This window comes from Polistes fuscatus, unplaced genomic scaffold, assembly GCF_010416935.1.
Source record: "Polistes fuscatus isolate 324 unplaced genomic scaffold, CU_Pfus_HIC Scaffold2, whole genome shotgun sequence".
In the NCBI taxonomy this organism is placed as follows: domain Eukaryota; kingdom Metazoa; phylum Arthropoda; class Insecta; order Hymenoptera; family Vespidae; genus Polistes; species Polistes fuscatus.
The window spans coordinates 8,829,043-8,844,436 of NW_025113096.1; the positions used below are offsets into that span (position 1 = coordinate 8,829,043).

General features: G+C 26.5%; 3 protein-coding genes across 3 annotated transcripts; 1 reads left to right on the plus strand and 2 right to left on the minus strand.

Moving 5' to 3' along the window:
- Positions 1-595: 595 nt before the first annotated feature.
- LOC122517208 lies at positions 596-6,874 on the minus strand. The gene is made up of 21 exons (XM_043635644.1): positions 6,800-6,874; positions 6,300-6,462; positions 5,790-5,899; positions 5,554-5,722; positions 5,351-5,466; positions 5,136-5,267; positions 4,842-5,073; positions 4,613-4,770; positions 4,410-4,534; positions 3,955-4,345; positions 3,698-3,875; positions 3,195-3,614; positions 2,871-3,101; positions 2,528-2,758; positions 2,294-2,453; positions 2,075-2,215; positions 1,867-1,949; positions 1,587-1,784; positions 1,294-1,497; positions 825-1,223; positions 596-765 (listed from the first exon to the last, which is right to left on the minus strand). The coding sequence occupies exons 1-21, from the start codon at positions 6,857-6,859 to the stop codon at positions 596-598; spliced, it is 4,071 nt and encodes a 1,356-aa protein (XP_043491579.1). The 5' UTR covers positions 6,860-6,874.
- Positions 655-13,775, plus strand: LOC122516549 (unconventional myosin IC). Its single transcript, XM_043634446.1, has 20 exons — positions 655-736; positions 8,857-9,061; positions 9,230-9,345; positions 9,420-9,490; positions 9,605-9,813; positions 9,906-10,088; positions 10,182-10,388; positions 10,462-10,724; positions 10,841-11,010; positions 11,090-11,244; positions 11,324-11,452; positions 11,542-11,695; positions 11,793-12,024; positions 12,100-12,330; positions 12,413-12,572; positions 12,646-12,891; positions 12,968-13,183; positions 13,338-13,438; positions 13,526-13,628; positions 13,714-13,775. The coding sequence occupies exons 2-20, from the start codon at positions 8,870-8,872 to the stop codon at positions 13,726-13,728; spliced, it is 3,153 nt and encodes a 1,050-aa protein (XP_043490381.1). The 5' UTR covers positions 655-736; positions 8,857-8,869; the 3' UTR covers positions 13,729-13,775.
- Positions 13,776-14,321: 546 nt separating this feature from the next.
- LOC122516556 lies at positions 14,322-15,055 on the minus strand. Its single transcript, XM_043634466.1, has 2 exons — positions 14,825-15,055; positions 14,322-14,685 (listed from the first exon to the last, which is right to left on the minus strand). The coding sequence occupies exons 1-2, from the start codon at positions 14,922-14,924 to the stop codon at positions 14,519-14,521; spliced, it is 267 nt and encodes an 88-aa protein (XP_043490401.1). The 5' UTR covers positions 14,925-15,055; the 3' UTR covers positions 14,322-14,518.
- Positions 15,056-15,394: the final 339 nt, after the last annotated feature.

The following is a 15,394-nucleotide window of genomic DNA, read 5'->3' on the forward strand; positions in this document are numbered from 1 at the left end:
AATGTGCCGTAAGAGAGAGAGAGAGAGAGAGAAAAGAAAGAGAGAGAAAGAGAGAAAGAAAGAAAGAAAGAGTGGGGCAATAAGGAGTATGAGAGAAAAAAAGAAATAGAAAGAAATAAAGGGGATACAGGTAGATCGGTAGTGGAAATGACGGCGAAATTATCGAAGAGCGTGTGCTGTGAAATTCTCACTCGTATTCTTAGGTGTATCGAATACCTTGACAACGTCATTCATTATTCATTCAATGAATAACTACACAGTGTCCTGGAATTGGACTAATCGATACTTTAGAACTTCATTTTTACCAGATACATATTTGGTTGTTTCTTTAACATTTCATTCGCTCTAAGATTAAATTTTCTTATTTATGAATATGTAAATAGAATGATGATAAATGATTAAAATTCTAAATAAATGAGAAAGTGTATTATTCTTGATTGTTCTTAGTTGGGAGCTGTTTATAATGATTTCTATTGTTCGTTTTTCTGGCTTGAACTTTGATCTTTCGACTTTCCTGAAGCCTGTGTGTATAATATTAACATTAAATTATTATTACGTATGAAATGTTATTATTGTGATGGTTATATTTAAAAAATTACACTTGCCTTATTAAAAAGATTGAACCTATAATTATACAACCAATTAATATTAAAAAGATTATTAATGCTGAAATAGCAACAACATTTTCACTTGGCATCCAACCAAATATTGGACTGGTCAACTTATCTTCCATTAAGTAAGTGCGCCAATTTGGTGAACCAATAACTTTAACATTTCATCTTAAATGTAATTACAGTGCCTCAACTTATTTCATTATTTTAGATAAGCAAGTTCAGATACTACATTTTTACCTTTAATAACAATTATATTAGTTATCCATTTAAAATTTAAATCACTTTGTTCTACAATGCATTTCCACATTCCTTGGTGTGATTTATTTATTGCCTTGATATAATCGATATTTACAGCAATAGGTAATGTAATGCCATAATCTTTCCAAATATTTTCATTTATTTTCCAAGATATTTTGAGATCAGAATACACATAACCCAAAATAAGGCAATTACAAATTACAGATAAAGGCAAAGTTTCACGTATAGTAATACTTTCTGTACTTGGTATAACAGCTAAAGCAACAATTTTCAATACCAGATATGACTGATCAATTCTATGTAAAGTAATTGTATAAACACCAGAATCAATCAGTAGAGCTCTATTTATTACTGAAATAATATATTCATAATATTTCAATTTATCAATACCTACTGTATATTCCACAAAAAATAAACATACCAACATTAAATTTTTTTATCTTAATTCTATCATTTTCTTTAATAAATATTCCATTATGCGACCATTGTATCTCAGGATCTATAGATATATTTGATATTAATTGAATAATATCATAATCAGATTGAATTACAATAGCTCCATATTCTTTAACAACTAAAGAAGTATGGTTTCTTCTAATTCGTCTTTGTATTAACATAATACTATCTATATAAACAAATATTTATACATGATATATTTAATATATTAAAATATAAACATTATATATTATAGTTTCTATAAATATTTTAAAATACCCTCTGTTAAATCTCCACATTTAATCAAATTACATCGCCCTGTCATACTACTAGGACCAATACATGGTTCTCCTCTAATATTAGGCTCCGGAGAATTGCATAAACGTGTTCTTGTTCCAACACCACCATCACAACTAGCACTACATGACCATGGACCCCATTCAGACCAGCTACCATCAATAGCAGATCCATCTATATCTATATTTAGTTTAAAATAAATGATTCACTTTTTTTTTCTTATTTTATATTACATATTTATACAATATAAAATAATGTATACCAGCTGGAATGCAATTTGCTGACCAAATAGCCCATCCATCGTTATTAACAGTGAGTGAAAAAAAATAAAAAAGCAGAGGGATGCTATGTTCATAATGAAATACCAATGTATCATTACATAATAATTCAATAATATTATAAAACCATCTATAATTATAAATAAAATGAAATTAAGATGTTTGAGAATTTAATTTATTTGTATAATTTACCTTATAGTTATATTTGTCCATGAATTTGTTGTAAATAATGGTCTTGAAATTAATTGCTTATGAAATATTTTGACGATGGGATAATTATTCTCTTGAAAGAATATCCATGGCCCAGATTCAAAAAGAGATAAAGAGTGATAACTATATAATAACATATAGTTATAAAAGATAATCAGTCATTGTTCCAAAAATAACAATAAATTTTATTCTTATTCTTACTTTGGTGTTGCAGGAAACAAAAATAATGGAATTGTAACAATGCCTTTAGCACGTATCATAAGCGTTAATGTATTGATATTTGTTACTTTTTTTTTATCCCATATTGAAAATGGTAATATTCTTGTAAATTCATTCGTTTCTGTTTTTTCTATTTGACATCCTTCAAAACAATAACAATCAGTACAGTAATAATAAATTAATTAATGTAATACAAATATTAAGAAATATACCAACTAGAATTGCAATCAAAAGCAACGCCTACAGCATGTTTTTGTTCACTATTATAATAATAATAAACAGGCAAAAATACTTTGGATGGTTCTGGATGTGTCCATTCAAATAAAGGATTTGATGATCCTTCATAATAAAGTAAAACACTTCCTCGTGGTATACGAATAACAAAATTGCTCCATTTTCCAAAATATAATAGATGCGGTAATGTTTTCTTCTTAACTAAGTTAATAGCTAAATAAATTTCATGTAATGTAAATAATAGAAATAATATTTAAACGTTTAGATCAATTTTTAAATTGTGAAGAACTCTGAATATAATTTCAATAAAAAATTAAAAAATTACCTTCGTTTTCAGACTGATAATATAAAAGTATCTTCTCGTTATTCAAAGCTCCAATTTTAAGAATATATCGTGATTTAAGACCATCATCTGCAGTAAAAACAATTGTAATAGAATCCAATTGATCAGGTTCCCAAGCTTTCAGAGAAAAATGTAGACCCTCAGAACGATATTCAGGAAAAATATATAGACGTCTACCGATACCATGTCCATGGACAAGAAATATACATTCTTCTAAAGAAATGATAATAATGATAGAAAAAATACACTTTCAAAATATAGAATAGTATTCTTTTCCTAAATTATTTTTTATTTTTACTACTCTACCTAGCATTTTGCAATCTCTAACATCACAGAGATCTTGTGGTACCAGAGGATCCGTTGTATAACACCATGTACCAGCAATACTACGAGATGGATTTCTACAATAATTACTAGCCTTTTTTGCACTATGTTCTGGATACAAAGTTTCATTGAACAATGTTCGATTAATTGAATCTTTTTGCCTTACAACTTTGATAAGTTGAGGTTTTCTTCGCGGATCCATTTTCAAAAGTAATTCTTGTTGTGTCATATAACGTCTTGGATATTGAAAAAGATCCTGTGTAGTAGTCTCAGGTGTATCTTGTACGTATACTTTCGTTTCTACAAGCTCGTAATCAGCTATCCATTTAGCACAAGTTCTATTCGAACGTGTTGTTGATAAAGATCCTATATAATCATTTGCAGTACCAGCCATCTTACATTCTATTAAATAAAGAGATTATAAATGCCAATAAAAAAAAATGAACTATATTATATTACTGTTAGCAATTCCAAAATATAATTACCCGAAGATAGACATTTTCGTATTGAACAATACTGCTTTGAAATGCTTGAAGAATATGGATCAGTCATTATATAACAATAAGGACCTTCTGGACTGCGACTAGGATTTCTGCATTTATTCAATGCTTTTAAAACATAACCATCAATAAATTTATTGTCAATTTTTTCTTCTTTTGGTATCTACCATAATGTAGTCATAAGTCATGGACTTTATATTGTCATAAATAATGGAGTAGATATTATATAAATAACATAGTTATATATACATATGTATATATATATCCCGTACTTCTTTTGAAATCCATGGTATACAAGGTACATCACTTGCACTAAACCACTGATCACCTTTATAAGCATAATCCATAAGATCAGATATACAGTTGGGTGGCCATGGGTCTTCTACTGCATGTGTTTCTGCCAAAATGTATACGATTCTTAAATATAATAAGAATTTCAAATAAATTTTAAATTTAAATTTAATAAAATATACGAAACCATCTGGTATGCAAAAAAGTGTCCAATAAGCTAAATTATACTCAGTTCCTACACTGAACCATCTTAACGTATTAAAAAGATCATGATTCACGTATAATAATTCTTCATCGCCATATGTTTGTTGATAAAATAACCGTAAATGTGAACCTAAAATACTATATTAATAAAAGAAATTATTAATTTGATTAATTTTACTTTCATTATTAAAAGTATTACTACCTAATAGAAAATTGTTTCCATATCCAAATATTTAATAATCCTTTACTTGAAACTTGCTTCAAATATTGTTTCATTGACAATTTACTTTTCTGATATATTAATGACGTAACATTATCTATAATTATCTAAAACATGTATATCCCCTGATTGTTAATATATGATGTTTACTTAACAATATTTTATATATAAGAGTAATTACTTACAGTAAAACATGGGTAAACATTAACAGGATTTTGATAAATTTGTATAGCAATATTGCGATTTGCTCGCACATTAAACTGAATATCATAAGTATTATTAGTTTTTTGCATTGGCCAAACTTTTGTAAATTCCATTCCAATAGTTATATGAATTTCACAATCTACAAATATATAATGAAAATAGTACCTTTTGAATATTTCAATTTTGATTTTAACATTGTAATCAACGTACCAATCTGACAAAATTCTGAACTCCAAAGTACATTTGTACCCATGATTCCATAATATAACAAGTAATCGGAGAAAAGGTCTGAGATAGTATTTTTCTTTTTATATTCCCCCATAAAGAGGGGCTTAGATGATCCACTTATTCCTATTGATATGAAACCTCCTGCCCATGTAATCCATATACCAGTCCATTTTGTACCGAGTAAAATACTTGGTGTATCTTCAAAATCATCTATCTATACAAAATACTCTGACTTATATATTTAATATTATAATACAACAAAGATTATATACAAACATCAGCATTAGGATATGTTTGACCAGAACCAAAATTTGAGAACATTAACTCAACACCTGCATGCCAATCTTCAGCAATTTTACTTGCGAATGTAGGAATTGGAAGAACACTTAATAAAATTTTAAATTCTCCCTAAACAATAATTATACAAATAAGTTCCAACAATAAAATGCACCTATTACTTTATATATATATATATATATGCTATCGCATACATTATATTCATCATTTGGATTCCATAATTTAATCCAAAATTGAATGGTTGTGAAAGTAAAGTTTAGAGTTGTTACAATTGAATATCTTGATGCATTTCTGAGATGTACTAAACAATCTAAAATACAATTCAATTTTATTAAATAGTATTATATAATGATGTCTATATTAACTATCTGTAATTTTCAATAATAAGTGATTATACCCCTGTCATCGCAAAATGGAATATCACAATATTCTTTTTCAATTGTTTCATAAGTTTCGTCACGTATGTAACACCATGGACCACCAATATTATCATCAGGATTTCTACAAAAACGATTAGCCTTTTTCAATGATGCATCTGGAAAATTTTTACTGGCAAATGCTGGACTCTAAAAAATATATTATTAATCTTATATATAGTAATTTGTATATGATATGAATTTATTATAATTATACCTTTTCATTGGAAACTTTGTATCGTTCTGTCCATGATTTACATTTTTTACCTGAAAAACTAACTTTACGATCTCCAGCATACTCAGCTCCTATACCAGAAATTCTGCAATCTTACAATTAGACCATAATGAAATAAATACAACAACCACATAATATTATATATATATATATATAAAGATAAACAAAGAACAGACATTTTTTTGTACTAATTACTTTTGTTACATAAGTTATTTTATTATGTAGATTATTTTCTATAACTATTAAAAGTAAACCATTATGGTTATTTTAAAATGATGTATCAGTTAAGTACGTTCAAAATTTTTGGTTTTCCCGCTACTATTTCTGTATTATTTTGTACTAACACACTAAATGAAAATACGTGTATTAATATTTATAATTGTTGTTATAAAAATTACAAAATCATACCAAAACACTTATAAACATTCAACAATCGTATTGTATTAAAAAATGTATTAAAATTGTGATTATTAATTTTGCTATTCTACTTACCGCTAAAATTGCAAAGAGGTATATCACATTCATCGTCTATAAGAGTAGGATCTAATGTATAACACCAAGGACCTCGTGGATCATTAGTAGGATTACGACAATAATTTTTCGCAGCTTTCATAGATTTCTCGGGGAAGTCTGCATCCGTTATATTAGGATCAACCTAATCATAAATATTAAATCGACATAAAAATAATAATTAATATTGATTAAATATATAAGATGAGTTTTGACCAACATATTTCTTCACTAATTTTATTTGAATATTTTCATCGTATTTTTTGTATATTGACTGTTGAATAAGATAGTATAATAAAATAAATATTTAAGATATTATTAAACATTGTTTACATAATATTCATTCATGTTATTAACTACTACAGTATTGATCAAAGATCGATTATAGTAATGTAACGATCATGAATAATATATACATGATAACATGTCATATTCATACGTCGATAATTAAGAGTTATTAATAAATTCAAATATAAAATAACCTTATGAAGTGGCTGATCTGTTTGCCAATATTGACAACGAACATTACTACTGGTTACCATCTTCGAACCTCGATATTCCGTTCCAAGCTGTGTAAGTTTACATTTGGATAAATCTACATCTTCGGTATCATATGCTAAAAAAATTAAAAAGGAGACTATCTTTAGATAATTTGCATTAATTTATAGTTCGTAAATCTTTCGATATATATACCCTCGTTGCCTGTGGTCAATAATATCCGGAGAAAAAAAATCATGAAACACTTAAATAAAAAAACTCTAACCTTATCGTAATGCATTATTATCTACAATTTTAAAAACATTTATCATAGTATTTTTTTTATAAAAGAAAAAAAAAAATTTTAAGGTACGAGTGTTACGTCTCGCCAATTAACTGTATCACGAAGTAATTTACGATTTCTGATAATTTTTTAATCTAACTTAAACTTGCATGAAAAAAAAAATATGTAATATTATTTTGACGATAATATAGGAAGTTACAACTAATTTGTTAAATATTTCATAAAGAATAAAAGTATCGTCACGAATGACGACAAAATATAAATTTGAATAGATGGTTTATTCAAACGAGAAAGCTCGAAAAAATAATCATTACTTTCGATAATCGTAATTTCGATCTTATTGAGATCGATCGATACTCAAACACAATTCAAATCGTCTCGAAATTGAAATTATCTTTTGTACGAGTTACGCAAAGCTAGCGCGTCGAAGAATCGATTTAACAATAAATGAATCATGAAGAAATTAGCACTGTTGTTTACGACGGTATGTACGGATAATGTAAAAAAAGAAGAAAAGAAAAGAAAAAAAAGAAAAATAATTCAACGACTCTTGTTACCAGGGTTAAAAAATTGAAGAGCGACAAGAGAGAGGGGATGAGATAAGTCTGACAATGAAATAAAAATGTACATCGTACCATTGTTGTAGTCAAGAAGTTAATCTTAAGAAAACGGTTATGAGTATTTCGATCAGTGAGGATTATCATATTAAGAAGGTTTGTTAGAATTCAACAATAGACTGACAAACAAATTTAAACTGGTGAATTAAAGAAAGGTAATTACTGCAAAGTGTTTTTGATAAATTTTTGTTAAAAATTTCGTATGTAACGTCTCGATGATTTTCTTTATAAATATTGTTATTAAACAAGTAATGTTTGAAAACGTTTTGATTAAACTCAGGTCAATATCAAAGTAATATGAAACCGATTATTAAATAAAGTTGACAAATATCGATCGAAATTCACTTTTAAGAGGTGAGCGGCCGCACCTCCACGTATTCCTCTATCTTATCTATCCGAAGCCAATGTTAACTTACGTTAGTGCAATAACGCACATACACAGTACGTATGACAATTGCCAACTATACAAAGCACTAATAATTTACATTTGTACTGTATATGTGGCATTCAAGAAATTACTTACATTAAATTGTGTATACTGTAATTAATCGAAACTTTATTGCGATAAAGAGTGACGAGCGAATGAACGAAATTTCTTATCCAAAATTTAGCATTGTTGTCTTTATTTTAATATTTCTTTTTATAATATTTTTAATTTATTTATTATTAAGTATATGAGTAAACAAATATATAAAAATAATGAAATTTGTGTTTTCAAACGTGTCAACTGTTTGATATATTGATACGAAATATTGTTGATATAACGATATTATCTAATCGATTTTTACAAAAATGCTATTAACAGTATCGGAGTATTCTTTTAGTTGTAACGGTATCTAATCGGTAACATTATCGCTGCTAATTTCACGAGGTCGAATAGAAGCTCATACGCTTCAATAGATCAATTTAATATATATTCTTTGTAAAAAAAATTAAATAACTATTGTGTGGTATATAAATTATTTTTAATATATATATATATATATATTTAAATATAATTATTTCATAAGCTCTAATTTATATTGTTTTCAATTTTATCATAGTATTTATTATATTACATTCAAGTGTTCGAACTTTTTTTTGAATTAATTAAATTGTTGAAATTTTTTTGTTTTCATAGACAAATAATATGTTTTATTAGGAAAAAAGGCACAATGAGTACATCAATTAATAGTAAAAAACCAGCCATGTCTACAACATATTGGTTATTATCGAAAAATATGGAACGAGGATTACATGAACGTGATCGTGTTGGTCTTCAAGATTTTATTCTTCTCGAGGATTTTCAAAGTGAATCTGCATTTATTGATAATCTTCGCAAAAGATTTAAGGAAGATCTTATCTATGTAAGTTTCTCGTAAATATTCATTTACTCTCTTTTCATTTTACCATATATCGGTGGTTGTAAATTAAAAAAACAAACATTTTTAATTTAAATTAAATTTGAAAAAATGAAAAATTAAGAAATTTTGTTTTAAAATTAATTCATTTATTTTTTTGTAATGCATTTTCAGACGTACATCGGACAAGTATTGATTTCTATCAATCCTTATAAAAATCTTCCTATTTATAATATCGACACTATACAATTCTATCATAAAAGGCATTTTTTTGAAGCCCCACCTCATATGTAAGAATAATTTTAATTAAATATAATGTACAAAATTATTTATCAGTATAATCTTCAATATTATTTAATTTCAGTTTTGCGTTAGCTGATACTGCTTATCAATCTCTCGTTCAAGAGAATAATGATCAATGCATCCTTATTTCCGGTATCGTGTATAAATTATTTTATTTTTGCAATTTTAAATAATTTGTGAAATAATATGAATATTATTATTCTATATATATAATTTTAAATATTAAATTCATAATTTATAATATAGGTGAATCTGGCTCTGGGAAAACAGAAGCATCGAAAAAAATATTAGAATTTATAGCAGCTTCGACTAGACATAAAAAGGAAGTTGAAGAAGTAAATAGGAAATTAATCGGTAGTAATCCAGTACTTGAAGCATTTGGTAATGCAAAAACCAATCGTAACGATAATTCGTCACGTTTTGGCAAATATATGGATATGCAGTTTAACAGTCATGTATGTCGAAAAAAATGTTTTTAAACATAATTTAAAAAAAAATACTAAAAAGAATTATGGAGAAGTTATCGAAAAATGTTAACGAATTTTAGGGAGATCCAATTGGTGGAAATATTTTAAATTATCTATTGGAGAAATCACGTGTGGTACATCAATTTCCAGGTGAACGTAATTTTCATATATTTTATCAACTTTTGGCTGGAGCTGACGAAGAAACTCTTAGTAAACTTTTTCTCAAACGTGATTTGGATACTTACGTTTATTTAAGTAATGGGGTATGTTAATTTTATTATGCGTACTTATATTTAAAATAATTTATTTGTTATTTTCACGCTCGCATAATATTCCATTTTATTACCAAAACATAGGCAGAGGGTTCGGTAGATACTATCAATGATACCAATCAATACCATGAGGTAGTAAATGCTTTACAGACTATTGAAATGACGGATGAAGAACAAAATTGCTTATTTTCCATAGTTGCATCTGTCTTGCATCTAGGAAACATTGGTTTTACAGAAGAAAATGAAATCGCTAAAATAGTACCCTTTAGCCCTGTCAATGCAATTTGTACTGTAAGTATATAAGAATAAATATGTAATGGTTACTATGAGTATATTAAATATATCACACATTTTTGCCAAATAGTTGTTAGGTTGCAGTACACAAGAATTGACCAAAGCTTTAACTCATCGTACTATAGATGCACAAGGTGATGTTGTGACCTCTCCATTAAATAGAGAATTAGCAATATATGCTCGTGATGCATTAGCAAAAGCTATATATGATAGATTATTTACATGGCTTGTCAATAGATTAAATAAATCTTTACAACGACCTATGAGTCATAAACAGTATGTGGTCATGGGAATACTTGATATTTATGGATTTGAAATTTTTCAAAAAAACAGGTATACAGACAACCGATAAAAACTGATTAATTAATTTCCATATCCTATATAACTCTGCACTTAATAAGTAAAATTATATAATATCCTATATTTAAAAATTGTTTTTTTTACTGTAGTTTTGAGCAATTTTGCATCAATTTTTGCAATGAAAAACTACAACAATTATTTATCCAACTAACTTTAAAATCAGAGCAAGAAGAATATTTGAGAGAAGGTATTGCTTGGGAACATATTCAATATTTTAATAACAAAGTCATATGTGATTTAATAGAAGAAACACATAAAGGTATTATCTGTTTAATATTTGATATATCTCTCTACATATTTATTTAGAATTATTTATTCCATTATTGACATGATTTCAGGAATAATAGCTTTCATGGATGAAGAATGCTTACGTCCTGGCGATCCAACAGATATAAGTTTTCTTGAGAAATTGAACAAAAATTTACATAACCATCCACATTACATTAGTCACATAAAAGCAGACATTAAGACACAGAAGATAATGGGTCGAGATGTATAAAGATTTTAATCGAATAATTGTTTATTTTTTTTTAGGTAATATAATTATTCAAAATCTGTTATTATTTTTATAGGAATTTCGTTTAATACATTATGCTGGAGAAGTTACATATAATGTACGTGGATTTCTTGAAAAAAATAATGATTTATTATTTCGAAATTTACGGGAAGTAATGTCTCGTACAAAAAATATAATTACAAAGGTTTGTATATATTCCAAATATATTGCATTATATTCTAGAAAACGAAAAAATCTATTTCAATATAGTATAAAATAATTATCTATTTTTAGACTACATTTAATCTGAAGGATTTAACTAGTAGGAAGCGCCCAGAAACTGCTATAACTCAATTTAAGAATAGTTTAAATAATCTTATGGAAATATTAACAGGGAAAGAGCCTTCTTATATCAGATGCATCAAACCTAATGATTTCAAAATGTCTAGTATGTATAATAATAATAATAATAATAATAACAGGAATGTGTGTACGTATATGTATATAGATATGTCCTTTATAATTATATTTGTTTGTTTTGATAGGTCGTTTCGATGATAAGATTGTATTACATCAAGTTAAATATCTCGGCTTAATGGAAAATTTACGAGTAAGACGTGCTGGTTTTGCTTATAGAAAATTATATGCACAATTTTTGAATCGTTATAAGTCTCTTTGCCCAGAGACTTGGCCGCATTACCAAGGATCAGCCAAAGATGGAGTACAAACGCTCATCTGTTATCTTGGATATGAAGCTGATGAATATAGAATGGGCAAGTAAGAAAAATCAAATCACTTGGATTTAACGTATTATATTTTTATGAGCAAATTTCAATATTTTTCACATTTTAGTACAAAGTTGTTTATAAGATTCCCCAAGACATTATTTGAAACAGAAGATGCATTTCAAATAAAAAAGCATGATATTGCTACAATCATTCAAAGAAAATGGAAGTGTATACTTACAAGACGACAATATTTAAAAACAAGAGAAGCTGCAATAGTATTACAGAAATATATTCGTAGATGGCTTGCAAAACGTGAAGCAAAAAAAAGACGTCAAGCTATAAAAACTATATGCAGGTAATTAACAAAAAATAATAAAAACTGAGTTATCTTAGGAATTTATATATCTTATAAATATTAAATTATACCATTTGAATAGATTTGTTAAAGGATATCTTACAAGAACTGGTCCACCAACTCCAGAAAATATGATTTTTATAGAATTGGCAAAATCACAGTGGCTTATTAAGCTTTCCAAAAATCTTCCTGGCGGTGTTCTAAATAACCAATGGCCACCATGTCCTTATTCTTGCAAACAAGTAAGTATTTTTTATGAAAACATAAACAAGTAGTAATATTAGCACTATATAATTTATTAATTATATAAATTAGGCTTCAGAACATCTAAGATTAATACATAAAAGGTGGAAAGCACGAAACTATAGATTAGCCTTAACACCCAAAGAAAAAACACAATTTGAATTAAAGATTCTGGCTGAAACTCTATTCAAAGATAAAAAAACGTCATATGAAAAAAGTTTAGGTCCAAGATTTAGATATAACCGGCTTAATGATGAGCAGAAAACATTAATAAAAAGCCTTGCTAATTCGATCATATCAATTAATGAAAGAATTGAGGTATGAATTAATATAAATATTAATATTTTTTTTATTAAATAACATTCAATTAATAATAAATATATTTTTATTTAAGTATGCAGCCCCAGTAACCAAATATGATCGACATGGTTACAAAACACGAGATAGAATTCTACTGTTAACTAAACAAGCAGTATATATATTAGAAATGAAAAAAACATTAAAATTAAAGCATCGGTTATCTTATGATCATATAGATGAAGTCGTTGTTACCAGGGAATCGGATAATCTCTTGATTTTGCGAATATCCCCAGATCTTAAGAAAGACAAGGTTTGTTATACTATTACATAAAAACAATGTAATTTTAAAAATGCTAATTATAATATTTTAAGAAGTAAAAGTAAATTTATTACGAAATGAACGAATTTAGAATAGAACGAATTTATTTCAAATTTATTAATAAATTTTGACATATTTATTATAGGGTGACCTAATATTAGAAGTACCATTTATAATAGAGGCAGTTACGAAATTAATTTATATTACAAACAAGCAGAAGATTTTGAAAATAATTAATACGGATACGTAAGTATAATAAAATAAGTATATGCACATTTTTTTATGTATGCGTATTATAAAACAAAAAAGCAATATTTTAAAAATTATTTTTAGAACTTTTCATAAGTTAATAAATGGTAAAGAAGGCATTATTGAATTCAAGATTGGAAATGAGTCAGCGATAAGTAAAAACCGACAAAGTGGCCATCTCTTGGTGGTAAATCATATTTTATATAATATATATGTATATGAAAAAAGTATAATGAATTATTTATATAATCTATATTATTTATTTGTTACAGGTTGTTTCTCAATAATATTGGAATTCGAAAAAGTAAAATAAAATATATTATACTATATGTAAGAAGACCAGAAAGAAATTCATTATTTTTTCTCAACAAAAAACTTAATTACTTTATATGTATTTTTAAATATTATTCCAAAACATAATTTCCTTCTATGACAGTTTTCTTACATCAACCGTTCATAGGCCAAATTGATTAATTCCAGTTTTTGAATTTTTTCAAATTTTATTATAAAAGCATTTCATTAATACTTAACTTTTTATATTTAAAATTAATTTCCTTAATAATTAAATTTAACACCATTAATTGAAAATAATTTTTATTATCGTTCAATAATAAATGATATGACAACAATATTACTTTATCAATTTTCTCTACAGTTTATTGTGTTAATCGATTTGACAAATGAGTGGCTCGTATAAGAATCTATTATTCAAAACTACTTTTGACAAAACTTATAAGTTTTGAATTACAAAATTCATTGATGTGGTTTAACGCTTCTGTTAAAGATATTAATTATATTTATATAATTAATAAATGAAAAAAAAAGTTATACTTTTAAATTGCTATTAAAAATATAGGTATTTATTGATATTACATTGTTATTCTTATCAATCTATTATTATAATATGAATTTTAAATTATATTAATCTAATTTTGTACATACATAAATTTGTTATCGAACCATAACTTAAAGCAGGATAGTAAAATATTAAATCAATTCATTAATTGCATCAAATAAATTTGCAATTAAGGTTTAGATAATAAACTACATTAAATGTACATACTATATAAGTAACGATTAGGTCTTTGGTTTAATTTTTTTATCCTTTCTTAGAAGAGATTTTTTTCCTTCCAAAGCCTTTTCTCTAAGTTCATCTTCTATAGCATTATTCACAGTCTTCGAAATTATCTTTTTTAATTTTTGTGCTTCTTTAACTTTTGCGTTTTTAGGTTGAATAGGTGCATCTTGAAAGAAAAAAAAAGAGATTCTAAACTATGTACTATGTTTTATTTTGTTTAAACTGACATTACTAAATAGTCAAATATTGCAAAATGAATAACAATTGTTCGAATACAACGTAAAAAATACAAATTAAAAACTTACTTCCACGACGTTGTATTGCAGGTCCCTTTTTTTGTTTGTTTGTTTTAGTCTTAACCGCTGGCGGGAGTTTAGTTTTAACTTTTAATTTGCCTTGTGGCATGTTAAATAGATTGATATTTAAAATAGTTCAGGACACACAACGCACGTGCTATTCACAGATTCCTACAAACAAATGCGTCAATTGCGCACAACTTAATCACATAATCGAAAAATGTGCGCATTCATATCAACGAATCATGTTACTTAATGAAATTAGCGCCACCATGAGTATCCGATTCAAACTCTTTTTATTTTAATAAACTTCTTTATAGATATAAAAATTAAAGAAATATTTATAATAATTTCTGGAAACAATATATAAAAATATCCATTTCTTGGAAAAGAATATAAAATATTAAAGGTATATTTTGGAATCTTAAAAATAGTTTCCTAAAATAAACCGACGCTATTGGTTAAATATTTTTAGTCACGAAGAGGATTTGTCCAATCATAACTAATTAACTCGATGCAATCTGGTTATCCTCTATGTTGTATAATAGAATGTAGTAGTACAAAAAGTTACCACTATGC